This window comes from Elaeis guineensis, chromosome 2, assembly GCF_000442705.2.
Source record: "Elaeis guineensis isolate ETL-2024a chromosome 2, EG11, whole genome shotgun sequence".
NCBI lineage: Eukaryota > Viridiplantae > Streptophyta > Magnoliopsida > Arecales > Arecaceae > Elaeis > Elaeis guineensis.
The window spans coordinates 88,422,575-88,450,469 of NC_025994.2; the positions used below are offsets into that span (position 1 = coordinate 88,422,575).

The 27,895-nt window shown below is 37.4% G+C and overlaps 1 protein-coding gene across 3 annotated transcripts in view; it reads right to left on the reverse strand.

The window, feature by feature from the left end:
- Window positions 1-949: 949 nt before the first annotated feature.
- LOC105054684 (rRNA biogenesis protein RRP5) overlaps window positions 950-27,895 on the reverse strand; it is a 46,737-nt gene continuing 19,791 nt past the window's right edge. Inside the window, exons 18-41 of one of the 3 annotated variants that reach the window (XM_019854325.3) lie at window positions 24,152-24,258; window positions 23,826-23,906; window positions 23,666-23,740; window positions 23,483-23,584; window positions 19,631-19,799; window positions 19,402-19,535; window positions 19,093-19,176; window positions 18,884-18,984; window positions 15,836-15,989; window positions 15,664-15,738; window positions 15,409-15,562; window positions 14,090-14,735; window positions 12,627-12,687; window positions 8,326-8,471; window positions 8,062-8,245; window positions 7,887-7,985; window positions 7,316-7,698; window positions 7,044-7,220; window positions 3,584-3,680; window positions 3,355-3,510; window positions 3,209-3,287; window positions 3,057-3,112; window positions 2,885-2,968; window positions 1,193-1,521 (exon numbers count right to left, since the gene is read on the reverse strand). In XM_019854325.3, the coding sequence (XP_019709884.1) occupies window positions 1,414-1,521; window positions 2,885-2,968; window positions 3,057-3,112; window positions 3,209-3,287; window positions 3,355-3,510; window positions 3,584-3,680; window positions 7,044-7,220; window positions 7,316-7,698; window positions 7,887-7,985; window positions 8,062-8,245; window positions 8,326-8,471; window positions 12,627-12,687; window positions 14,090-14,735; window positions 15,409-15,562; window positions 15,664-15,738; window positions 15,836-15,989; window positions 18,884-18,984; window positions 19,093-19,176; window positions 19,402-19,535; window positions 19,631-19,799; window positions 23,483-23,584; window positions 23,666-23,740; window positions 23,826-23,906; window positions 24,152-24,258 (3,512 nt within the window). In that variant the 3' untranslated portion in view covers window positions 1,193-1,413. Of the gene's footprint in view, window positions 1,522-2,884; window positions 2,969-3,056; window positions 3,288-3,354; window positions 3,511-3,583; window positions 3,681-7,043; window positions 7,221-7,315; window positions 7,699-7,886; window positions 7,986-8,061; window positions 8,246-8,325; window positions 8,472-12,626; window positions 12,688-14,089; window positions 14,736-15,408; window positions 15,563-15,663; window positions 15,739-15,835; window positions 15,990-18,883; window positions 18,985-19,092; window positions 19,177-19,401; window positions 19,536-19,630; window positions 19,800-23,482; window positions 23,585-23,665; window positions 23,741-23,825; window positions 23,907-24,151; window positions 24,259-27,895 lie in introns of all 3 variants that reach the window. The other 2 variants (XM_010936257.4, XM_010936260.4) reach the window with 2 other exon arrangements.

Consider the following 27,895-nt stretch of genomic DNA (forward strand, 5'->3'; position numbering starts at 1 on the left):
CGGATAATTCATCGATGGTTGGAGGGGAGGTGGGGGAAGAAGGGGTGGTGGAGGAGATGGACGAAAAAGGGGCGGTCACGACAAGAGAGAAAGTGGAGAAATGATGACGGTGGTGGGTGAGTCTAGTGGAGGAGATGGCGTAGTAACAAAATAAGTCTAATAAAAGAGATGGAGGAGACAAGCGAGACAGAGAGGTAATCAAAAGCAGCGAGAGAAAGAAAGTGAAGGCACTGAAAGGATGAATCGATGGAGAGGGTGGTGCATTAATGGATTGAATCTGATGAAAAGATAAGAGGTGGAGGAGAAGACGAGCGAGGAAGGGAGGTTGGCAATGGCGAAAAGAAAGGTGAGGTAGTGACAATGACCGGATGAATTTTTTGAAGAGGTGATGACAGTGACAGGATGAGTACAATGGAGAAGAAGATGGAGTTGAACAAGGAGAGAAAGTCAGCAATGGCAGCAACGGAGGAAAAAAAAAAAAAAAAATGGTAAGATGAATCCGATGGAGGAGGTGGCGACGACGGTGGCAGGAGGAATCCCAAAGAAGAGGTAAATAAAAAAAGGAGGCAGCGATAGTGCCAGCGTAAGTCCGATGGAGAGACAAGAGGTGGCACTCTCAGACTAGGTTGTGGGTGGGGGAGTGTGGGGTGGATGAATCGAACTTGAAAAGAAAGAGACATTTTAGAAAAAGGCTCCAAAGTGTAAAAAAAATTACAGCACCATACAATCTATGCCATCATAAAATAGCCCTAAAGTTTTATAAAAAAACCCATACCAACCACGCACATGACTGGCAACAGGAAATTGCCGGTGGATGAATCTTAATGATCCAGGTTGAATCGAACGGCCAGAAATTTTCTGAGGGTTAAAAGATGATTTTACCGTTAGAGCACCATAACAAATGCCATATACATATATATCAACGATGAAATTGACTTTAAGCATTAGGTAGGCGTACAAGTTTGTCCGAATTACATCGGAGCATAGCACTTCCTTTATCATAAAATTTCCACTTGAATAAGTGTATCAATTGATTTGTTACATTAGACCATAAATAACAAAAATAACAAAAACGTACATCAATTGATTTGTTACATTCGATCATAAATAATAAAAAAATATGCTACTTTCCCGACTCAAAATACAATAACTCTGCTCCATAATTTACTACTGCTTGCAAAAACCAGCCATTACAACCACTCATATCAGGACACCTGCTTTTCAACTTTGATAATCTAACCTAGGTTCAGACATGCTTACCTGGATGATGTCTGAATGAATTTTTAACATGATGAGCAACTCTAGAGACCCAAAATTCTAGATAGCCTCACACGTGATGATTAGCCGCAAATTCATTTTTTTAAACTGATTTCAGCTTGAGAAACGAGTATATTCTATCACCATAACTCCAGCTCAAGCAAGCGAGCTCTCCACATACTCCAAAGCTCTCTTTTTAACGTGCTCTATCCTGTCTTCATCACCATGAGCCTTCTCATACTCCAGATACTTCTTAAACAAGAACTGCAAATATAGAGTAAGACCATGTTATATATTGTTATTTATTATTTAGCAAGAATATTGAAGACAGTGCACTAAAAGTTCTCCAGGAAACCACGATAATGCATTCTCAAGAAAATTATGCGATGACAATACAATTTTTGCAATTTCAAGACTACTAGAAAAATCAAGTATAATAATATGAAATCATACCAACTGTCTAGGATAACGCAAGCTCAAGGGTTTAGTTTAATTGATGCTCCAATCACAACCGAATTGTGAACCACACAAGATAAACCCAAGGCCCTTTTTGGCTAGATCTGCTGGGGCTGGGTGAAGGGAGAGAGGGAGCGGTACTGGAGGAACAGAGATCGTGGAGGCTCATGCGGCCCACTTCCTGTGGGATCAAAAAAGAAAAAAAGCCCCTTAAGATCTTCAGTGTTTTTATTTTACGATCCCACAAAGATTGCGCCCCGCTACCCTGCTAACCCATTCTCCCTTCCCTGCTCTCTTGCTCCTCCCTCCTTCCATGCACTCTCTCTCCAGCCATTCCTGCCGGATTTGGCATGAAGTTCCAGAAAGGCCTTAACAGAATTAGAATTTCTTCATGAAGATTAGTTCACTTAATTCACGTCCTCTAACTTTATTCTCAGATGTCTGTGTATTATCTAAATCCACACTATTTTATTAATAGATTTAGTAAATAAATATAAATTTTCATTTTAAATTAAATACGAATTCTTATTTTAAAATATAAATTAAAAAAAATGCAGAGGTATTCATCCTACTGCAAGAAATCATTGGGAAAGAATGAACCGTGAACAACTCACTCAAACCACGTGAATCAACAAAACAGTGCCTTACTGACAAAGTTCTAAGTGCCTTACTGACAAAGAAAGTTCACATCAGAAGAATGCAATAAAGAAAGTTACACAGAAGAAATTACTTGACCCTCCTTTTATTGTAGTTCCAGTCCATAGTTTCAAAGTTCAGACATCAGAAGAATGCAATAAAGAAAGTTCAAATGCATATAACTGAAAGGCTCACCCAAATAATTCTCTGTTTAATGCTTTTAGCATAGAGGGGGAGAAACAAGAGGCATATACCCTGAATAATGCTAGCATAATCATCAAACTGAACAAAGAAGTCAAAACAGAAAATCCAAAAAAAAGCATTTCACCGGTTGATGCCAGGACAATCTAGTGCATCAGATAACATGTACTGCTTAAGATTTCAGTTATTCATATGACCCTTTAAAAAGCTTCTCATACATTTGCAATATTCTTGTTGGAAGAGGGTATAAACAGCTGATATTTTCTTAATTGTGTGACACTATAAAAGAATGACACAGAATGTGTCCACAATAGCTCTGCAAAGGGGCACGCACCTTCATTTTTTTTGGTGGAAGACTCAGAAATGTTGCTCTCTCAAATAATGCACGTATCACTTCCACGTCACCCAGGCGAATTTCCTGCCAAAGGGAGATGTATCAGGGAAGGTAACTCCAGTACAAGGCAAACATTTGAATCCTGAATATTTGAGGGGCTGAGACTACTAACTTGATCGAGGTATATGCTCCAAAGATCTGTTCTCTTGGGATACTCTCGCAATATACCTTCAAACATAGATCGTCCTCTATCAGGCACACCAAACTTGAATTCTAGGATAGCAGTCTGTGAAATGAATTTAATATGCTTGTTGCGTGACAGACTCAGAAGAGCACGGTTTACAAGAGATTGAATTCCATCCTTGTCTTGCTTCAGGAAGCTTTGAACACAGTGTAGCCAAACCTACAATACCACAAGGGATCTGAGGTGTTTGCATTTGGGATCACAAAGGACAGATTCCATCACTTACCTTGCATGAGTTTTTGAACTTTTTGGTCATTCTCTCCAGAAGCTCATCTGCTAGTTTGTGTTGTTCGGTCCTTTCATACATTCCCAGAAGAGCTAGATACAATTTTTTGGGATCGCAATACTGCAATGCTCTCTGGAAGGTTTTCTTAACAGCCTCCTGATTATGACACAGTATTACTTTGTGCCTCCAAACATAAGATAGCATAGACTGTAAAAGATCACCATTTTACCTCTGGTGGACTTCCATATTCATTCTCTAGATTAAAACATGCGACCCAAATATTAAGCTTTTCCCCTTCCTCTCTGATGTTTATTGTTCTCAGAGCCCTTCAAAAAATAAAATCACTCGTCAAGAAACAGAAAGACCCTGATATAATAGACATAGGAACTACAGCATGTGACAGAGTGAACATTTTTATGCATTTTTTAAGGTCAATATCTTGTGTTATAATCAGTACAAATTCAACATAATCTTCTAAAACAACAAAACAATTTCATACAAGCTATGCATACAAGTGAATGCACATACGTATATATTCGTATAATCTTTTTATTGTAAGCAATTTAGAGACAGCGGATCACATTCAAACGCTTGGTGTAGGCCCTCATTTTCTGGCCAAGACCAACCTCATGAGTGCTATTTTTTGGGTGCCATACAATAGCTCTACTATGTGTGTGCACGCGCCTATGCACGCCTGTGTGTTAGTGTCTGTATGTATCCATATATCACATATGTCTATGCCTTGTATATGTATATGTGTGTGTGTGCATGTTGGTGCACGGAAAGAGAATGAGAGAGAGGTAGACTTGACTACACTCAAGTGGATCACCACTCAGAACAGGCCGAGTCTAGATCAGATGATGGGGGTCTCATATAGGACCCCTATTATCCATTCTAGATCTGACTAAATTTAATTAGTCTACTTGAGCATAGCCTTTAATTGGTCTACTTGAGCATAGCCAAGTCCATCTCTCTCTCTCGCTCCCCCGTGTGTGTATTTGTATGTATGTTTACGTATGTATATGTATATGCGTGTGCATGCTAGTTCTTTCAAGGAGCAACCAGGTCAATCCTAATGGAAAACAAGAAATACCCTCCTAAAGCTCAAAAGGAGGGGGTAGCTTTGGTCATTTTCAATAGTCAAATATCTCACGATATTCCTACTGCTCATGAGAAGTTGGCTTGTCCTACACAATGAAACACAAAACCTCATGAGAAACCTCTTCACTTTCCTCCTCCTCTAGTCTCTTCTTCCTTCACTCACCACAAGCCCTCTTCCTCTCAACATTTTGCTCAAAGGCCCACCATCTATTTCTCCCACCACCCATACCACCTCTCCTCCTCCTAACTCCAACCACCACAAACTTTGCCAACCATCCATCACCTCCCATCTCAGACCACCTATGGTTCCCATATTCCCAGCCTCATCCTCCCATTACCCATCACCAACTTCCGTCCACCAACTCCCATGGCCCACCACTTCTCCATCCTCTGCTCTCCCTCCCACCTCTCATCCTCTCTTTCTTCCCACTGCCCGTGTCTACACTTCTCCCACTCTTTTCACATGGTCCATCAATTCTCTTGATCATATTGCTAAACAATATGCTTAAAACCATAAGCCAAAACCAGTCATTGCCTTCTAGAGTCTATGATTAAGAGAGCAAGGGTGATTTTCCAGATATAAAAGGTCAGAATTGCTTGCTTTGGGTTTAGCAACATGATTCTAGGATGGTCTGGAGTCTCTGAAGTTCTGAACTAAAAAAATTTCTATGTTTAGATGAAAGAAGTGATTTAAGATTCCTTAAAAGAGGCAATCATGTTAATACGATGAATGGTTAAAAAGATGGACTAGAAATTTGGTGGGCTCTGAGCATGCAGGTGTCTGGTCAACAGGACTTGGGTCCTTTGGTTTCCTCACTGAATGCACCAGAGAGAGGTATGGGATTAGAAACCAGATGGTTTCTTTCCTACAGTATTTCTAAAAGAAAAACAAAAATACATCTATTAGGTAGTTGAAACTCTTTTTTTTTTTCTCTCAAAACAAAAACTTCCTAGATGGCATAATCACCACCATAGCAAGATCAAGACCTCAAACTAAACATGATGAACAGACCAAGTAATTTGTGAGATAAAACCATGAACTAAAATTTTGGAACCTGCGATATATTCGGTCAAACATTATAAAAAACTAAAGTGATTTGACATGATGGTTGTAAGCAGCACATTGGGGGTCAGGTGTTATGAAACAAAAAGATGAGGTGGGTTTCAATGATCAAGGAAGAAAGAAAGCAGGGAAAAAGCTGGCAAAGATTGGGGCACAGAAGGAAAAAGAAGTAAAAAGAGAGGAGAGGAGAGGGAAGTCCACAGGCTGGGATTGTGATCGGATGTTTGGGAAACCAAAATGCCATGATTTATTTGTTACAACTCACAAAGCATAACATATCAAAAATGTCAAAATAGCCCATTCTGCATTATTTTATTTTATTTTATCTTATTTTTTTCATTTTATTCTAGCATTACCTACAGTTGGGACAAGGCCTGATGGTTAAGGTCATAAAATGTCTCTACCACACCCTTATTCCACCTTTCCAAAAATAATGTATTACCTTAAAACAAAAACATAACAAAGAAGAATAAGGAGGAGGTAAATATTAAATTAAACAAGAAAAAAAATATACATGTTGAGGCATCAAGTTGGCTAATTTAATAAACATGTTTTGCAACCTAAGTCAAAGGCAGGAGTAATCACTACGATTCATCTCCTCGAATTTCAATATTCTATAAACTCTACATGCTTATTATACTCTGCTTTCTTTGCTGATACAGATGCAAGACCATTTTCTTTTTCTCTTTTTCTTATTTTCTTTTCTTTTTTTAAAATTTTCGAGTAAGCATGAGAATTTGATACAGCAACATCACGTTATTAATGGCTACAAAGAACGTTCAAGAGATCAAATAAATTATACTTATTGCGACCAATGACTCATGGCTCTGCATATGAAGCATTGTCCGCTCTAGCCCATAGGCCTCACGGTTGTCCTTCAAAAGGTGCCTCACATGGAAAAGATCATCTCTTCCTATATAAGCTAGAATCCCCCTTGACTCACAACCAATATAAGACTAATGATGCCCTCCCTTCTACATCACAACATAGCCCCCCAATCAAAGGAGAGTCTGTGTATAGACGGAAGGTGCCCTCCTTATTTTTATCAGAGACCGGTGTACAGACAGGAGGAGCCCCATAGTTGCAAGGGTGGTCTCCTTCCTAGTGTGCCACTATTGCGATCAAGGACTCATGGCTCAACATGTAAGGTATCAGGTATTGTCCAGTCTGGCCCATGGGTCTCACGGTTTTGCCCTTCAAAAGGCACCTCACGTCGGAAGGATGGTCCCTTCCTATATAGGTCAGAGTCTCCCTTAACTCACAACCAATAGAGGACTAATGATGTCCTCCCTTCTACACCACAACAATACCCGTACGTCATAAGTATGTTTGTCATTTTTGTTTCAATGTAAATCTCCTTCATTAAGTGATATTCCCCACTAAATGTGCAGAATGTGGTAGAGTAATAAAGTATGATACCATTACCTGATTTCCTTTTCATTATCATTTGTGAGAACTAAAATGATAACAATGCACAAACAATCTTTTACTTAGGGCTGTGAATATCTTACTGCCAGAGGCATACCTTTCTGCAATGGAGCGTGCTTTTTCAACATCTGCAAGAGATAACATGAAAGCCATGTACTTTATCCAGACAAAACTACTGTTAGGAGAACTTCTGACCAATTTCTCAAATTCATCTGCTGTCTTTGGTATATCCTTCTGTAGATTCCTCTCCTCAGAAGCACTGATTTCTAGCTCCCTATGCAAATGATAGCAATACAAGGAAATGTAAGTCCAGAGAGGAAATTGTGAAGACTTACACAGCCTTGAAAAATGACAGAGATGAGAACAGACCTTTCCTCCTTGGCTTTTTTCTTCGTGCGTCTATCACTCTTTTTTGCAGCCATATCGGTCAAATTGACAATTTCCTGGCTTACAGTTACATTATCCAAATCAGAACCATCTGAGTCATCAAGAACAACCTGAAGAGGAAGAACAGAAGCCCTTGTTTCTGCTGGTTCGAGAACTGCACAGGCCTCATTATCACACCCAAACATCCTTTCAGCATGGGGTAGGTCATCATTCTGCTGCAAAGCAAGCAATGTATCATCCACAGTAGAAATACCATCAAAACTGCCATCAGCTGTACCATGACGTGAGATGATAGGAGCATCGCTGGCATTTCCAATGTAAGATTTCTTCATGCCAAGGGATATTCGATGTCTTTCCTCATCAACCTGGCAAATTGAAAGTAAGCACACAGGTAGCCAGTCAGATGAACAAAACACATCTGAGCATATGTTGGGATACATTATCATGAGGCCCTCAAAACTAATGAAAGGGGGATCATTCACGAGATGGAAGCATGCTGGTTACCAATGTTGATACACACACACACACAAAAAAAAAAAAAAAATCTACTTACCTTCAAAACTTTTGCAACAACTCTATCACCTGCTTTATATCTAGTTTCAATGTTATCGATGGGCTCATCTGAAAGTTCAGATTTATGACATAAACCAACCTGTGCAAAGAAAAATACATCAAATCACTGATTGCAAAGTAATTCCCTATTGGAGGCGAGGTAAGAGGACATTTACCACATTGGTGTTATCAATTGCTATAAACAGGCCATATGGCTCAATCCGTCTAATCTGGCCAGAAATAACATCACCGACATGTAGATTACAAAAAACACTGGCATCGGATTTTGCTACCTCGGTCTTCATTTCCGTCTTCAATGTCACCTCAACTCTCTTCGATGCAGGATCCACAGATAAAACCCTGAACAAACCTTTTGTTACCTCGAAGCATCTGATAATCTCTCTCCTAATCAAATTATGGTGGATAATTTGATACATTACCTGCCATGTACAAGCTTTCCAGCTGGAAACTCTTTTTCAGGATTTTCAATGTATCCATCAGACAAGTTTGATAGGAGGATTCTAGCATCAATCATTCGAGACAGCATAATGAAACATCCTTTTGAAGTTACATTCTTGACATATCCCTGCACATTCAAAGCAGTAGAGCCACCTGTGATCTCAAATCCTTTATACTAAGACCATCAACAATAGTTGTTTTCAACTGCTGTTACAAGTTACAGTCTAGAGGGAAGAATCCAACTATGGAGAAAGCAATTACAGAAAAAGATAATTACTCGAGATTACTTTCATCTACATATTGTGTCAACGTTCACTCAAAGAATTAGATTAAACATGTCCAACCCGCGGCAACCAAAAAAATTCCTGATACCCTGTAAGTGGTACATGATTAAAGATGGCTCACCAGATCAACATGTATGCTCCTCATACAAGCAATCCAGCATAAGCAATGTTGCCAATTTGCCTTCTGTACAGTGTCTTGGCACTCCCATGGGTTGGAATATTTCTCTTACATCTGTGGCACTAGTGTCTTCTCACTAGGATGGGTGCTTCAAGAATGCCTGAATGTCTTATGGTAAGCTAGTCTTCTGATTACTAGATGGAATATTATGAAGTGACAAAGCAGTTGTTGACTCCAAAAAATCCACATTTGATGCTGATTCTTATGGTGGGACATGCCTCTCACTGCTAATCTCTCAAAAACTACTTCAACCTGGGTTAAGAATGTCATGTACTTTACCTTGGATAGGTCAAAAATATATTCAGAATAAATCTGTTTTTCTTTTCTTTTGATAAAATAAATCTGTTGAAATTTCATTTGATTGATCTTAAAGATTTGATCATATAACTCTAATATAAGGACTTTTAAAGAGGTGGTGCTCTGATATAGGACAGCCTAGGGGAATGAAGAAAAGAGGTCCATATGGCATTAGGATGTCGGGCTGTGTTTGCTGGAATTTTTAGGTTTAAACCTCAATATTCAATAAAATCAAATTAGAAAGTAAATGTTCTAGAAAAGAGTAGATGACTATCATATAACCTAGGGTTTAATCTAGGGCCTAACTTGGTTGTTAAATGTTTCTGCTATTGTAATCAAAATCAAGAACTAGCTGAAATTCTCTTGGAATAACTGATATTGATATGACACAAAAGACCTAGAGAACGTAACATGATTAGAAGAAAGACAGTTTACAACTTTAAAAGAAGAAGAGCAGGAAAGTAGCAGACAGTTAGTGCCCTTACACCGCAAGGAAACTTAGGCCTCAACCTCCACTGCAAAATTGCACCACAAGAGAAAAAAACCAATGACCTCATTAATTTCTCCCATCAAATCTCTTTGCCTAAAGAAGTGAACCTCCCCTTTTGCAGACTGTCTATAGTCAAGACCTTCCCCAAAGAAAGGAAAATCAATGGTTTCCAAGAAGTGCAAAATTTGAATTTCCCTCAAAACCCAACAGAAAAGTATCAAAACTACCTAAAAGCATAATCTTAGTGATATGAAGAGATTCCCCACCCAACCAATACTTAGAATAGAACCCATGGACATGAATCCTACTTAAAATAGAGCTTAGAAGCCTACCAATAATACAGTCTAAGAACCAATCCGAAATTACCATAAACTTGAAAATGGAATTTCATAACTACTATATATCTTGTTTAAATCTAAATAGGCAACCTCTGCATATTTCTCTGCAATAACATTTGCATGATTTATCAAACTGAAGCTTTTTCTGATGTGACTTTGTATGCACAGATTTACTGGCATATAGTCAATGTTGGCTGTCCTACAAAACCAACCTGGCACAAAGTCAACCACCATTTTGTTCCTCTTACTAGTTACTAGTTTTGTGATATTTGATTTTCTATTGTTTCTGGCAAGCAAAATTTTAAAATGCCTCAAATCTTACAGAGTAAAAGCCTTGTAAGAGTGCCTATAGAAAAATGCTTTAAAGATATATTGCTATTAGTAAAGACTCTAATGCACCTCAATGAAACAAGCAAAGATATATCATTCTAGTTCTAACCAAGGATTCAGATCCTAGCAGGACACCAGGACGAGGTATCATCCTATGTGTCAGGATAGTATCCCGCTAATGTCCCAGCATCCCAATCGGGACATCTTGGGATATCCTCTGTCCCGAGTGTCAGGATAGGACGGGATGGCGGTGCATCCTGTTTCATGAAAAAATCGAGACAACCTCATCCTACGGGATTTAAAACCTTGGATTTAGCTTTATGGTAGATTGCTAAGCTTCCTCAATCATCCAACTTGCTCAAGGTTACAGCTTAGGTTTAGGTCTTTGAAAAGATTTTGAATCAACTGAATAATCCAACTCCGATGAATTTTGCTCATCCATAGCTCATTTATCAAAGAATCCACAACAAAAATACTTAGTGTATATAAGATGCATGCAAAATATGTGCATGTATATGCATATATATGTTGATGTACCATATGTATAGAAACTATAAACATGGTGTTTGTGCTTGTATAAGCATGCCTGCACATGCACACATACATGAGATGAGTTAAAATCCATCTTTGATAATGGAAGGCTCCGTCTTATGCGTAAAATGAACAATGAAACATCTAAATTGACAAGAATGCCATTAAACACAGCAAACAACACCTAAAAATGCCTAGATGTTATAAAAACAATGCCCAACAATATCTGCTTGATAACCTTCAAACTGGAAAGAGAAGGTGAGAAAGTAGTCAAAGGGGAGATTTGTGGGCTTAAGAGAAACTGTTGATCCAGCAGTGTCCAAATTGACAATACTAGAATCCATTCATAGATGATTTATTTTATCCCTGATTCCCTGAACTTTAAAAGATATGATGGGCTCATGATTGGTTGGGTCCTCCATGAGAGCTGTCAGTTTCTTCTTTTCTTACTCCAACTTTCACATCTTTCCACCAGCACAGCTGCAAAATGTATTGGTAACGCAAAATTCTTTGAATTATGGTTTAGAAGCACCAAGGTTGGTTCAACTTTTTGTTCCTGCTATGTATCAGACATGTATGGATTATGATCACTAGCTAGGATTCTCAATTTATATGGGCTATGATGTTCATCAACTTTTGTTCTGAACCATCTGATTTTTTTTTTTTTTAAATAATGATCAACAGTGTTGATCCTTAACATATAAGGCCCATCAATAATTTGGATGTTTCTAGACCAGACAAATGAAATTTACACAGATCTGGATGCTCCCAAACCACAAACTAAATCAAAATATTCTTTCCAGTCACTGAAATGCCTATTTTGTGATGCTTGATACAAAAAAAGGTAATCCAGAAAACTTTTTCAAATTTAGTTTTGAGGCATTTCAGATGTCGTACATCATGTTTAACTATGTAGATATTCAATTTAGAAGTTCCATGATTGGAAGGTCCCCCATCAATACAGGCAAGCAAACTTTCTGGTGGCTGTGCCAAGAAACCTGGGTTCAAATCCTGCCTAAAGGTTTGGGGGTTGGGGTGTTTGAGGGAGGACTGCCCCCAAAGGTTTATGTACCGGTCATTCCCAGAAGGCTATGGTACTCGGACGATTCCGGTACCAAATGAACCAAGACAATCAGTATCAACAAGAATAAAAAGTAATAAGTAGAGTCTATAAAAATTTGTTGATACACAAGCAAGGCAGATCATACAGACCAGTTCAAGTGAGAGCCAGCATCTTGAAGCCATACCAGTGTCATTTTTCTCTAAATGGTATGTGTTATCAAACAAAACTAACAGTATATAAATCCCTGGCTACCACCATTACTTAGTACATTGCCCACTGATCTCTTCTACCAGAAAAAAAAAAAAAAAAGAAAGAGAAGTACCATCATTGATTTTGCATTGAAAGGATTAACGCTTCAAACTAAAGAGAAATCTCTACAACACAGAGTTCACTCTATGCATTATAAGGCTATCATGTCGTTTAAATAACTGCAGTAAAAGCACCAATACCAGTTTGTAGCAAGTGTTGATTGGCGCACGTACCATGGTTGCCCTTGATTACCACAAAAGCACGATTCACTTCTAAGTTCTAATCCTTAAAAGCTAAAAGCTAACAAAGTTCCACATAAATCACACCTTGTTGCACCTCATAAGACAAAAATAATTCATAATTTAATGCACAAAGTACATCTTCCAAATATAAGAGTAAGCAAATAAACAGTCATGACAAATAATTTCGACAATTATAGGCATTTCTTGATGACAATTGACTGCCTAATATCACTAAGTGGTTTTCAAATAAACAAAAGAAATACAAAAAGAAAAGAACTACCTGCACATCCATGTTAGGATGAAGATCTTCAATCTTTTCAAACCGCTGGATGTGAGTATTCCTACAATGCATAATAAGCCTTTTAAAAACTTCTTCCCACCAAAAAAGAATTCATAATTAATCATGCAACAAAGCTTTACTGAAGAGGTATTTACCAAGGAGGCCTCTTTTATGCCCTTTCTACCTTAACTAATAACATTCATGTACCATATGACCACTCTAACAATTTCATGTCCCTCTTTTATCCTTAGATGCTTGAAAAATATTAACGATACCAATGCACCGTACCGAGTACTGCTGTATTAGACTGCATTTGAAATCTTTTAAGAAGCTCAAATAGCACATCTAATTTTGTAGTTGCTTTTAAAATGGTGCCAATATCCAGGTAGGGTAAGCAGAGATATAATGAAGAATTGCAAAAAATATACTGTACACATTACATACAATGTGTGTACACAAGTGCCAAGTAATGATGTGCTTATACATCAATTGTATTGATATGACCAGACGATTCTTTATAATAAATATATCCAGGTAAAGGCACACATTGCATGGATCTGATATAAACAAGAATTATACTCTGACAGGACACATTAGATTGATTTTATTCCCCTCATTTGCTAATTACAAATTCAGATAATCATTCCCAAAGGCTGGACTTATTAGTTAATAATTGATTCAATCCCTCATTCTATCCATGCACTGTCGCCTGCTTTTATCTTGTTCTCAGAAGCATCATTCATAAGCAGGTAGGAAGAACAAAAGAGGTCCGCGAAATATTGAATAAGACGAATAAAGTATGCACAAAGGAGATAAGCTGGCAGGAAAATATACTAAATTAAACATAAAGACCATACCATAACAAACAGAACATATTCCATATATTTGTGACAGACTAAACTGCACTAGAAAAAAGGGCCTGAACATCTTTTATAGTGATGTTAATACCAAATAGGTTCTGAGACGAAAAACATTCAGCCCGTGTATTTTTTTCCTACCGCCACACATTTTTAACAGAATACAAAATGATCACATGATGGTATTCAGTGCAACTTCTAGCTACATATAAACAATTATGGCCCTCAATGGTTCATGAATAAACAGCAAAAACCCTACAAAAAAAAAAAAAAAAAAGCCATTTATTCAGCTTTATTCTGCAAACCAGGACTAAGCATGTCAAAGGAAGAATATTTTGGGGATTTTAGGAAACCTGAAGACAATCCTTAATTCACTTATTCCTCTTAAATCCTGATAAGACATTTCAACCAAACAGTCTTTAGTTTTATCCGCACATGTTCAGCTTTAACCTCATATTTGGCCCCCAAGTCATTCCTCCTATTTTCAAATAGCCTGAATAATACTATGCTGGAACCAAAAAGGGCATATGTGACCATAATTATATATAATATTTTTTTTATGATGAACTGACAGAATAATGATACTGCAAAGTCTTTGCCACTTACAGATTGTTGTCGAGCACTGTGGAATCAACTGATTGGATGTCTTGTAATGAAGAACGTAGAGACAGATCAACATGTAAAGTTCCCTCCAACGAACGAGTTATTTCCAGGATCTTACATTTGACAAATTGTCCTTCATGATATCCACATAGGGGTTGAGGAACCCATGTATCTATAAGTTCAGTATAATGAGCCTTTCCAAAAAGATGAGGCCCAATCTGCACAAGCAGCCCACTAACACCAGGAAGGATTCTTTTGACTTTACCACCAACAATGTCACCTCGTATAATGTGCTCAGCACAATCCACATTAGAAACTTTATTTTCTTGAATGTCTACCTTCACAATTTCATGATCAACCGATGACCCAGAAACAGAAGAAGATGGGCATGATGCTAACCTCAACAGCTTTTTCTCTTTATTTATGCTAATGATTTTGCCTTTGACAGCTTGACCCACACTGTACCGCTGCTGAAATTCTTGAAGCTCACCAGGTTCACAAGAACTATCAAGGACAAAAATATGAGACATGACGGATCGAGACACGGTTAACCAGACCCACTCACCATCCACCTTAACAACATAACCTCGGACAATGCTGCCCACTGAAAAATTGAACTCCTCGGCAGTGGGAATTTTCATTGATTCTCCTGTGTAAGAATTACAAAAGAGAATTCTTCCAACTCAGAATGATAATTATCTGAAAATTGCCAAGAAGATGACATAACAAGTAAACAAAGACAAATTAAAAAGAGAAGCAGGTACTACATTGAATGGCACATAAAATATTGTTTCTACAAAAAAAAAAAAAAAGGGAACGAAGATAAATCAAAATGTTGGCTACATAGTACAAATTGTTATTCAGATATTCACTCAGTAAACCTTCACCATAAGTTGCTTGGCATTTTATCATCGTTCAAGACATTCCAAAAGATGTGGATTGCAATAAGAACGAAAATTGATGAGAGAAAAGGAGAGACAAAATGATTCTTTCTTTTTTTTTTTTTGGTTTGGTGGAGGGGGGAAGCGTGGGGTCCAGTGGACATTCTGTTTGTTTTATAATCAGAGCAATAATTGTCAATTTGATAGATGATAGGTCAACGCTAAAAAGCTTTACATTTTTGTATTTTGTAATAAATTGTGAAACTATACTATTTAATATTGTTTTTTATAGAAAAAGTGAATATTGAGTTGAGTATTAACAAGAAATGATATGATTATTACACGAAAATCACAAAAAAAATTAGTAAAAAGATGCAGGAAGATAATTTACATATTCAAGATATAATGGAAACTAAATTCAAGCAAAGATATCTAATGCACCTGTAAGCAGAGAGGGTCTAACCGACAGCTCCCATTGATACCCTTTTCCACTCTTCCCTGACTGCTCAAGCTTCGCAACTATCCGTGCATCAAGCAATTGTCCAATTTTAAATTTACTGAATGGATTCTCTGGAGCATGATTATTGTCGAATACCTACTCATACAAAAATTGAATTCAAATTAAAGCAACAACAGACAGTTAAAAGAAATAACATGAAATTTGGTAAATCAACAAAAATAATACATAAAATTCACCTCGGTTATATGAATTCTCCCACGAAACCCGGTCCCAAATTTCAAAATAAGTTCAAGAGGCTTTATGTCAATAATCTGGGTCAAAACATTGAGAATTAATCAAGTGATGCTTGAATTTGCAATTTAAAGGACAATCAACATTTAGTAATTCATAAAGAGAAAAGCATTATACCTCCCCCACAACAAGCGAGCCCACTGTGTAGCTAGACATTTTTCTGGCCCTTTTAGATCTAGAAGTCTCAGAAACGTCACCCGCAGATTTAAGAAGCAGCAACAGTCTTCCAGAAGAACATGAGCTTGGAAGTACCCCAACAGTCACAAGGACACTATAGTTCCAACCATATTAAAAGCAAGAAATGCAATGCCAAGTTAAATTTTTACAATGATCATTTGTAAAGGACATGAATATTAGATAATTATCCTTAACGAAAACTAGGCTATAGGAACCTGCAGAAGGCATGCAAAAAAGCACATATATGCACAACATAAACAGGCCATAGACATAGAGTCTTAGACACAAATATTAGCTTCAATATTTTAATGCCAAATGAAGTGACGGCGCAATGAAAAGTAACCAAAAGATGGAAGATTCCAAAAAGACCGATCAATATCCAATATCATGCATTAACCAATCAGCAGCACTGCAGTTGGAATATCACATCTATGATAAACAGCTTCTAGCTTGACCTAGCATCAAATGTGATTGTTACTGTGGAAATAATATATATGCATTTGTATGAGGTTGACTTTTCTCCTCTTAAAGGAGTATTGCTTTCAAATCCCAGACCATCTGCAAATCTTTTTCCACATCCTCATCCTCCTCCTCCTCAGACCTCACGCATTTTGCCTGTTAACCATTTCCAACTTGCCTCATGCCCACTCCCCTCTTCCAATCAAGCCAATTCAACAGCCCCCCTACGTTATTCATATCATTTCAACATCACAGTCCCACCTCTCTCACATTGCACCAGGAAAATAGAACATGCACATCCACCATAAATGAACCACCACCATGGTAATCATGGTAAGCACGGTCATCACAGCATGAAAAAAAATGATCTTAATTGGGTTTTGTGACACACCACTATGACTTAGCTTGTCTTGACTTTGTTCATAAACTTCCAAAAGAATGCTACGAATAGTGTAGCATAGTACAACAAAATGAATCTCAAATGAGACATAGACAAGAAGATTACTAGGACCAAATCAATGACAAAATGTACAGTTCCAAGCCACAGCCACAAGTTTGGTGTTTGGGACTTATTTGGTGATCTTGAAATTTTCAGGATTTGGAAAAATCTGGCATACAAGATAAAATTCTGGAGAAATTCAGAATTAAATCGATAAATAATAAATATTCAAATATAAGTATTTATAAATAAATAAGTATATAAGTATATAAGTTCATCCCTTCCAACATGTTTTCATAGTAAAATCACTTCCTCAATTTCATTTACCATCACCTTCAAGTTAAAGTAACTTCGATTTATTATGTTCTATTACCATCCAATCATGGAACGAAGTATATTAATTCAAATCAAATGAAAAAAAGTTTGAATTGGGATTTATATAAGGATTTATAATTTCATGGCTCAACCAAAAAAGAAAGCTACTAGCCAATTCTCTCTGCTGATAGCATATAAAAGGAAAAGAGAAAAATCATTTTTGTTTCAAAAACATAAAAAGGAAGTTAAAATATTCAAGAAAAGAGTTTTCCACAAAAAGATAAGAGCAAGACCGAGCACTGAGTCTTCTTGATAAAATTAGGACGTGGGGTGGCATTCATGGTGACCTTTAGCTTTCCCAAATTCTCAGAACCAGCCTGTTTTCTTCACATTTTCACCCACTTTTCAAGTTAGTTGCAACCGATTTATAAATAAATGAATAATTCATCAAACAACTCAGTAGCATTATTTATTGCAGATCACAAATAACTCACGATATTTTGAAAAAGTCAGCTGAATCCTTTGCCTGTGATCCAAGCAAGAGAATCCACAGATAACAAAATAAGGTGCATAAGGTAAGCCCAATTCAAATAAAAGATATAATTTTAAGGAATAAAAAAGATGGCAAAGCCACAATTAGAAGGCAAGAAGCCAAGCTCCACCTACTGAAATGAAAGTGAAAAGACACCGATAAAGAGCTTAATTTTAATAAATAAAATCAAAAAGTTTTCTAATTAAAACTATTGAAAACTATAACTAAGAAAAGAAAAAAAGAAAAACAACTGAAGAAGCACATATAAGTGCAAACCTGCAAGGCTGCAACCTTATGTTTTCACAAATGGGGAAAACACAATCCAGGATACCAAAAGAGTCTTGAGATAGAGATAGATATGGCCTAAACCATAGTGCCAAAAATAGGAAACCGAAATTTTGTCCCAAGGGAAAAGAGGAATAGGCATCTGCTTATAGACCCCAAACTCCATGCTTAATCACTACTGTTTAGTCATACTGATGAATTTGACCGGAGAAAGAGGATGAAAATACAAAAACTGACCTAGCAAACAAGATAGTCAACACTCATCACTTTCAACTATCGTCATTTACAAATGGTTAAGGTAAACCAACTACTGGAATTCAAAGAGGGTGCAAACAATCAATAGCAAAATTATGTCTACTTTCACAAAACAACACTTCTTATCCCTAGTAAATTCTCAAATTTGTCCCCATCAACACCAATTGTTAGAGCATCTAGATCAAAAAAAATAGGGGACAAAACTGATCCAATATGTTTTATAACTGAAAAACCAGATAATAAAGCAGAAGGAATAATTGTTGTAGGCTTGTAGCACCTTGGGTCTTTGTATCTTTGATTTATATGAGGAATTGAAATATCAAAGGTCGCCCTCCTAGACTTCATACTCAGCAGATAACCATGCAACAAAAGGTGTTCATCTCAACAAATTCAAAAGTCAATTTTCACAGCTGGTGCATGAAAATTTTCAGGACCATATACTCACATGGTTTTTCCTTCATGGCAAACCGTCAATTCAGGAAAAAAAAATCATGTGAAACCTAAATTGGGCTAAGAAAAGCTGGCACCAACAGTAATTACGGGCATCAAAAAAGGATTATCCAGCGAAAAATACCATCGTTATCATGTAATTTAAGTTGATGCAACTAGGGAGTGATTGTCTTTGTGAATATATCAAATTTGACCATAGAAATGCTAAAAATCAGAACTACTACAAACTAGCGACAGTAGGTACCATGCTCACCTTTGTCCATTCAAGAAGTGCTTGCGAGGAAGCTTTTGCATGTTATAGTCAGTTATTGATGCATATCCTATAGCGTAATTATACTCCGGAATCGAAAGAACCTTCAAATGGGGGAATAGGATTTAAGATAAGTGGCACATTATCAAAGCAAAGCTATTCCAGTCAAAATCTACTAAGTTAACCTACAGAAGCTCTAGTGATCTTATTACCAAATAATTTTCTTTCACAATCTCCACCACACCATTTACTGTTTGGTGCAGCTGCAAGTCCGTAGATGTACTTCGACATCGCTTCTGGGAAAAAGAAAAGTATAAAAGCTTAAGAAAAAAACTATTTACAGTTGATTGCCTTGACACATTGATAGACAGACAAACGACCATGGAATGTTCATACCCAACATGAATCCAGATCATCTAGAGCTGAAAGCATTTTCATATACATTTGTATACATCATCACATATTCAATCTTTTCCAACAGAAAATGCATTAAAATAAAGTAAATTTAACCAAGACCCAACCTTCTTAGCTCCATCTACACAAGCACTTGTCACCAGCTCCGATTTAAGGGATAAATCAACAAGGCCATCTGACTTAGCTATATCCAGAACCAAAGCTTTAACAACAGATCCCACTTCCACATTAACTCCACCAGCTGTAGCACATTAAAATAACCAAGTGTTCACTATGTGAATGGCTTCAATCAAAATATGTAAAATATAAATAAACATATATAAGTAAATGACTTACATTGATGATGTGTAACAAACCCAACAACATCACCATGATCTCTGAAGCTAACAACAACACCAAATTCTTTTATTTCCTGAATCTCTCCCTCAACCAAACTGCCAATGCTGAAGCTTCTCGTCCAACTTGAATCAGAATTATTGGCATCTGACATCTGCAATGCTGCTATCTGTACCACAAAGCAAAATGTTTAAAAGCAAAACACAAAGGTTAAATTTAATTTTTTAAACTGATCATACGAAAGAAATAAAAAGGAATGAACAAAATGACATGGTCAAGAGAAAAACAGAAGATACTCGTAGATAAATAGCCAAGGATTATTAGATCAAAAGTTTATGAATGATCATGGACAAACGAGAAATGTAAAACAACAGTTTGCAAAATGAAATTTAAAGTGACTGGTCACTGTAAAACAACACCATTGCAAAAAATCTACTTTTTTTTAGGAAAAAAAAAAGCAGCATTAGCTTGCATAACAAAACATTCAAGTGAAAATTAAAGAGAGTTTTAAATGAAAGGAGCAAAGATCAGTTGAATTAAAAAAAAAAAAAAAAACAAAGAAAATAGAAACACTTCCTTGTTACTGGTCAATATAATATCTCACCAATATAGAAGTATCAAGATTGTGCATACAAGATACAACGAAGACAAGCCCTAATGATAAGGAAGGCAATATAAAACAAAAGCTGGGACCAAAAAAGAAGAAGAAGAAGAAGAAGAATTAGTGACCACTCAATCACAATCCAGCATTCAGACCACCACCAACAATTAAAATCAAGGGCAACCATTTCTCAGTAGTCTGCTGTAAGCAGTAGAGAATTCTTACCAACAGAAAGCTAGCAAAGTAGCAATATCTCAGTATGAAAATTTGCATCAACTTTTACAAATTAAACTAGCTTAGAACCCCATGCAATGCATGGGATGCGAGCTCGGGAAAAAAATCATCTATATGGAAAAAGTCTTATTCTTAAATTTTTGCCATCTTTTCTATGTTTTCATTATTTTTTCTATATTTTTTTTATTTTTTTCATCCTCAGAAGTCTCGATCGGATAGGAGGCTTGGAGTGGCTGCATCCATGTGATCGTATTTATGGTCGTATTTTTTCTGCTCTAAAATCTTTTTAAATTTTTTAAACAGATATTTTATTTTATTTATCCTTTTCTCTCTTTTTTTTTCTTTTTTTTTCTTTTTTTTCTTTCTTCCGTCTTCTTCCTCTCTTCTTCACAGAACAGAGGAAGAAGCTGTCCCGAGCCCCACCACCACCGCCCCAAGCCCCAATGCTGCCGCAACCGCTTCACGCATGCCAGTCCCACCACTGCAGCGCCCATTTCATCCGCGTCGGCGCTGCCTCCACCACCGCACTGGCGCCCCAACGACCCCTTCGTCCTCGACGGGCCGCCATCATTCCTCACCATAGGCCTCCCCAATGCCCACATCCGCGCAATAATCCTGCTGTTCTTCCACCGCCGTGAGGGCCAACAGCAGTTTGACTCGCCGGGACGATCCCCCACCACCGTCCTCCACTCCAAGAACCACCACGTCGTCGTCGCAGGCAAGGGATGATTGGGAACCAACAGAATGGAAAAGATGGTACGAATTGCATTGGCTAGAATTAACCCTCCAAACTCTTCCACCACATCCTCATCGTCGGAGAAGACGTCCTCTTCGTCGCCGTCAGTGAGGAAGCGGCGGCGGGGCGACCAAGGCACGAGGGCCGGTAGGGGTCGGAGCGGATGGCGGTGGGGGCAGCGGCTGAGAGGGCAAGCGTCGGGAAGGGCAGCTATGGACGAGAGAAGCGAAGGGCAAGAGCAAGAGGGTGGAAGGCTTGGAGCGGCTGAATAGCGAAGCTGAAGCGATGGCTGGGGCTTTACACTTACGAAGCCCTTTCTTTCGAATAGACGTGGCTTCGTCCCATTCTTTCCCAAACCCAGGTGTCAAACGGAGGCAGAAGCCTCTATTTTAATATATATATATACATATATATATATATATATACATATATATATATATATACATATATATATATATATATAGATTAACATACACCAACTGATTATACTAAATCATCGTGAAAACAATTAATTATTTCTGTTTCAAAGTTGCAAAAGTAGAAGCAATTACACATATCCAAATAAAAACAGAACCTTGAATATGTATAACAGCATAAGATAATCCTTAAGTGATTCATGTCTACCATCTTTCCAGATGTACACACAAAACTATGTTTCCATTGTATACACAATCCGCACTCCTTTAAGATTATGATATTGATATGATTGGGACAATTTCAATAGTTTCCTGACAGATCAAAATGTATATGGAAGTCTTACAGAACTTGCTATTTTCAAAGTGGCCCCTGGTTTCATGGTCCTGTCAATTAAAATGTCCATCTTTGACCTCAAGGCTCTCCCACCAGTGAAATCCTCCCCCACATCCATACTAGTGTCCTTAAACTAGCTAGCATGATTTTGAAGTGCTAATGTTTTCTTCCTCCAGTACTGCAACATTTACTTCTAGAAGTAGGAGGTAATGCTGCCAAAATGATGCAGGTAGAGGGTTTCATATCTGAAAAGTTGACTTTGGGGCCAAGCAAGACAGTTGCATGCAAAACAGTAAAATACAGATCAAGGCATCCAAAAGGAAATAGGAGTTGTTCTCTTGATCTCTTCCCTTTTCCTCATAGACAACAATTGTATTAACATTTTACAGTTATGAAATCCATAGTTCCCTATCTTCCACTTATCTCCACTCTTCCACAAATTAGGATATGTTCAAACACTCTAATACTCTCTCACCTTTCTCATGTACAAGGTAAACAAATCCTAGAGGAGCTTGTTATTCTCCCTCTCCATGGGTTTAATATAACGTAACTATAACTTATCTTTTCTCACATTGACAACATAGCACTTTTTATCCTAACCTGACATCTACTTATCCCTCACCAGTCACCACCATCTTGATATGTCATTGGAATCATAATCTAGCAATCCAACTTGTACTTCTTAACTTACCCATCTTCCAACTTGCCGGATTTAAAAACTTCTGTTTCGCTTTTTTGGTTCAATAAAGCTAAACATGATTTGATGATGATGATTTTTTGGGGGTCTCTACTCCAGTTTCAGCAATTCCGACTGAAAAAGTCTGAAAATCAAAAAGTGAGAAACATAAACCATGCCAAGAGTAATGATAGACTTGATTGTTGTACCTCATATTATATGCAAACTTCACGCAGTAAGTTTAAGATAAATATGCATATTAAGAATAACATGCATCACATCATCTTATCATTGTTCAATGAAAATCCATCCATGAGATTTAATCTCGGGTGCTGCGATTTAATCTCGGGTGCTGCAATTTCACCCTGGAGTATTGTGATCGTACCTTCTAGGGGATTTGATCCGTGGATGTAGGTCTAGGCTAAGCAAGCTTAGTTTGATATTATAAAGCTCAGGCCAAATACAAAGTTAGAGTAGGCAACGGGGATTGAAACAAGAAATTAATAAAAACTAGCAAAGTTTAAGAAATATTATGGATTTAACTTTCAACAAATTAGCCTCCATGTTATTGAAGACCATATGGAATATAACTATTTCACTAAAATGAAGAATAAATGAGCAAACATCAGAGAAAAGTCAGCAAATAAGCATCTTCAAGCATGAATTATTCACAAATTATGTATTATTCAAACAAAAACCCAGAAATTGAACCACCAAAGCCATCTAAAATTCTACAGGACAATTTCCACTTGGAGAATGTCAAAGAATATGCAAAAATCATACTCAGCGAAGATCAATAAACAACGACATGCAATTCAATATATGCAATGTTGGGGAAATAGTTATGACCCAAACCTTATCCTCCAGAAGAAAATATCCTTGAATAAATGAAACATCTGATGAGGAACATAAAGACTGCTTCAAGGATAGTTTAAGCCGACCAGTTTCACCATTAAACTGCATGCAGAAAGTTCAGAATGTTTACACAAAACATCGATAGTGCATAATCAAATAAACCTACTATCAAACTTTACTCACAGTGAGGACGTGACTACGAACTGATTGTCCAACATAGAATGCATCCAATAAATTATCGATTTGTTGATCGGTAACCTTTTGAATCAAGCAAGAAAAGATTAGATGAAAAACAAGGGAGTATAAAAAGGAAAGTGACAAGCACGTCATGGGTAACATTTACTTTATCTTTTGGAGAGAATCCAGTCAAACGTCCCAGAAAACGAACAAAGCAGCCATTTTCAATTATATTGCAGATATATCCCTGTTTTAAGTCAATGAAGTATTACAAAATCATGTTAACAACGGTTCCATAGAATCAAAGGATGAGTGAAGCAATGTTATTATGTACGTATCCATGTAGGTTACATGTGTTCCTATGTACATTCATATGTATGCATATGTACGTGTCTGTGTATATGTACAGGTAGTCGGGTATACCATATATCAGTTGAAAAATATAGATCCCATTAATAATACAGACATCGGAGAAAAAAGAAATACTCTTACATTGACTACAGATAAGGGATGAATTTGTGAAAGATCTGAAGGTATCTCTTTGGCATAATTAATAAGAGAGTACTTTGCTGAAAGAATTAAGTTCTGGCCTTCAGTATCTGCATCAAAGCAATTTAAAAGAAAAAAACAATAATAAGTTAGTAAGACAACAAGACATATACTAACCTGAAGTCAGTTTTGAGTTATGCTGATGTATAATTCTTTTGATAACACTACAGAGTAGGACTCTCTTTTGTTAAGACAGGTTTTATGATGAGTAGGGGATCATTATTTAGAGAGCCATCAACTATTTGAAACAATATAAAGCAGCTGCCCTTTATCTGGCAATAGCAAAAAATATTCAAAATTAGAGCAGATCAATCGCTTAGCAGATAACATGTTTTTTCCTAAGCGAAAAGAGCCCAACATGCAGTCATTTACGAGGTGATACTAGGAGAAAGCCCAATACCCTACCCAAACAACTGAGACTAGAAGTAGCAGATGTCTATGCTAGGAGAAAGAAGAAACGAAACAAAACAAAACTACACAATGACCAAGTGCAAGGTAGTCAGATATGGAAGAAAAATTATAAATTATATAAGAAATTTATAACTCGCGAACTTTAAAGCATAGGATGCAGGATGGAATGGCATGCTTTTAGGAATAAGTTGCCAAAGAAATTGTAGCTGTGTAACACTATGTCTCTAAAGATTTTTTTTTTTTTTTTTTTTGAGAAAAAAGGGAGCGGAACAACACCCCAGCAATTTATCAAAGAATGAAAAAAATGAAGGATTACATGCATTAAGGTGTAGTTAGGATTACAGGCAGCTGCTCAATAGTACAAAACTATGGTTTCCCACATCCTCATGAGAGCACCCCACTCCCCCCTGTGGATTCGAATAATCTGATAGCTACCGTCAGAACTGTCTTGTAAGAGGCTTGCTTCTGGAGGAAAATACGTCCATGGTGTTCTTTCCACACCTGCCAGCACACTGCAAGAACAAGCTGGTACCAAGCCTTTCCCCATTTCTTCACTCTTTTCTTTCTCCACTTGGTCCATAATGACTATAAGATCGACTGTATTTAATGTTCAAGTTGTTCTTACTAATGCTCCAAATGTTCTTAACAAAAGAACAATGGATGAATAAGTAATTGGCAGTTTCCGGTCTTGCATCATGCATAAAACATGTTCGATCTATACTCCATCATTTTCTCAACAATACATCTTTGAGTGAATTCTGTTACAGAAGGCAAGACACATCAAAATACTTCTGTCCTTTCAGGAGCCATTGTCTTCCAAAGATTCCTAAAATGGAGGTATAACAATTTTCTGTTTAAAAACATGCAATTAGAGGTTACAGAAAAGCAACTACTTTGCTTAGCTTCCAAATTGGTTTATCCACCATCCTTGCCAGTTGAATCTCCAATAGCAGAGTATTAAGTCCTGATAACTTGTTTAAAGGCCTTCTTGTCTTCACTTCCACTTTTGTTCCCTCCGATTCCATTAAGATGCTACCAAGATATTTCTCCTCCAAATTGATCCATACAAAGCCGAAAATAAATAGCATAATAGTGTATTAGTCAACCAGTCATCCTCCCAGAAATGAATATTATCCCATTCCTCCACATTGCTTTTTGCATTGTTAAGAATATCCAAAAACATTTAGCAAGAAGAACCAAGTTAAAATCCTCAGGGTTCCAAATGGCAACCCCCTCCCCCCCCCCCCCCGCAAAAAAAAAAAAAACTTGCTTTATTTTGCATGCATTAAACCAATTAACCAAACAGTTAAATCCCCTCAATTTCTCATTGCCTTTCTAGAAGGAGGCTTTCTTCTTGCATCAAAATCCTGTTAGTGACCGATTTTGGGAGCTTGTAAATGGCTATAAAATACCAAAGAGCTGTTATTGCTACACACAGAAGTGTTAGTGTACCACCATAAGATAATAATTTGTCCTTCAACGAAGCCAACCTGTTATCAACTTTATCTAGCAGTGGGAGCCAAGCATTATCGGGAAGTTTCTTTTATCACAGATAGGAAATCCCAGAAATGTGAATAGAAAAGTATCATTGGCAGTTCATTAACCTGGCTAATTGGCTTCATCATCATCTATGAGATAAATGATGGAACTTTTGTGGATGATCGCCTTCAGCCCTAAGACACTTTCAAATGAGATCAATAACATGTTTCGAGTTATCAGATCTGACACTGTGCCATTGCAAACTAATATGGAATCATCTCCGAAACTGGAGGTTTCGAATGTGGCCCACAATTCCACGGTTGGTAAAGCTCTTGATTGGTCCAGCTTTCCCAGCTTTGTAGGAGCTCGGACAGTACATTTGTAGCAAGAATAAAGAGGCTAGGAGACAAGGGATCTCCCTGTCTAACTCCTTGTTTTCAAGGGATCCAATTATCACTAACCCATTCATGAGCACCCCAGCTGGAGTAGCAGCAGGACTTTAACCACCTAATCTATTCAATTGGAAAGCCCCTAACCTTGAGCAGTTCAAAGAGGAAGGAACTCTCTAGCCCATCAAAGGCTTTTGCAAAATCAAGTTTGCATATTATGGCTTTGTTCTTCGACCTCTCATTAGCTATAATTTCCTGAGTAGCCAAGAAACTATCTAGCATGGACCTCCCTTTCATAAAAGCTATCTGAGCATCATCTATGAGCAAAGATAGAAATTTGGATGGCCAAGATGACATACATCCAAAATTATCTTCTACATATTGTTCAACAGACAAATTGGTCTAAAAGCTCCACTTGACAAAATCCCATCGTTCTTCACAATAAGAGCAACAAAGTGCAATCTTTGAAAATTGAGATTACCTTTATGGAACTCTTCGAAAAGAGCTGCAAAGTCATCCTTAAAAACATCCTAGTCATGATGAGCAAATGGCATTGAAAGGCCATCAAACCCCTGTGCTTTTGGTTTTCCTAAGGAGAAAACGGTGTCTTTGATTTCCTCCAAGATGAAAAGAAGGGCAAGATCAGAGAACTCCATAAAGGGATCACCATAGAGCACGTTCCAATCAATAAGGATTGGTTGGTTCCTCTAGAAGAGAATAACCATATATAATACTCCTGGAATCGAATGCCTATGTCATCATCAGTAAGTGCTCCATGTCATTCTCCACAATGAAAAGTATAGTGTGTCTTCTTTTGCGTCCAGAAGCAACCTTGTGAAAGTAATCAGTTTGACCACCTTCTAGCAAAGTCTACACAGCTCCTCTTTCAGGAATTTACAAGTTACCAGCTCTTGATCAGTAAGGTCAAACCCTTCTTATCTGGTTGATCAATCTCAAGTATCAGTTTGTTTTTAGTTTTGGAGGTTTGTTTTTCTTTCTTTTGCCCTGACCATCGTTTGTGTTAATCACCAATGCTAGAAGTTGCTTACCCAACCTCCTGTCATCCAATCATTAGGCCCCACAGAAATCCACTTGTTTCTGATAACATCATCAACATTGGGTTCTTCCAAGGTAGTCCAAATTCAAGAATGATGGGTACATGGTACAAGCAAATATTTGGTATCATCCATTGGGTTGTAAGGGGAAGCTTATCATCCCATTTAGAGGAAATGAGGAACCAGTCTAGGTGGGTCCTCAAGTTGCTCCAGGTAAAATCACACCCTTTCAGATCCATATTAATAAGCTTTAAAATGAAATATACAAACTCTGGGCAATCAATTAGATTATGAATTGCCCCTTTGTCAGTTTCCAAAACAATACTTTCATTGCAAAGAATGAGAAAAACCAC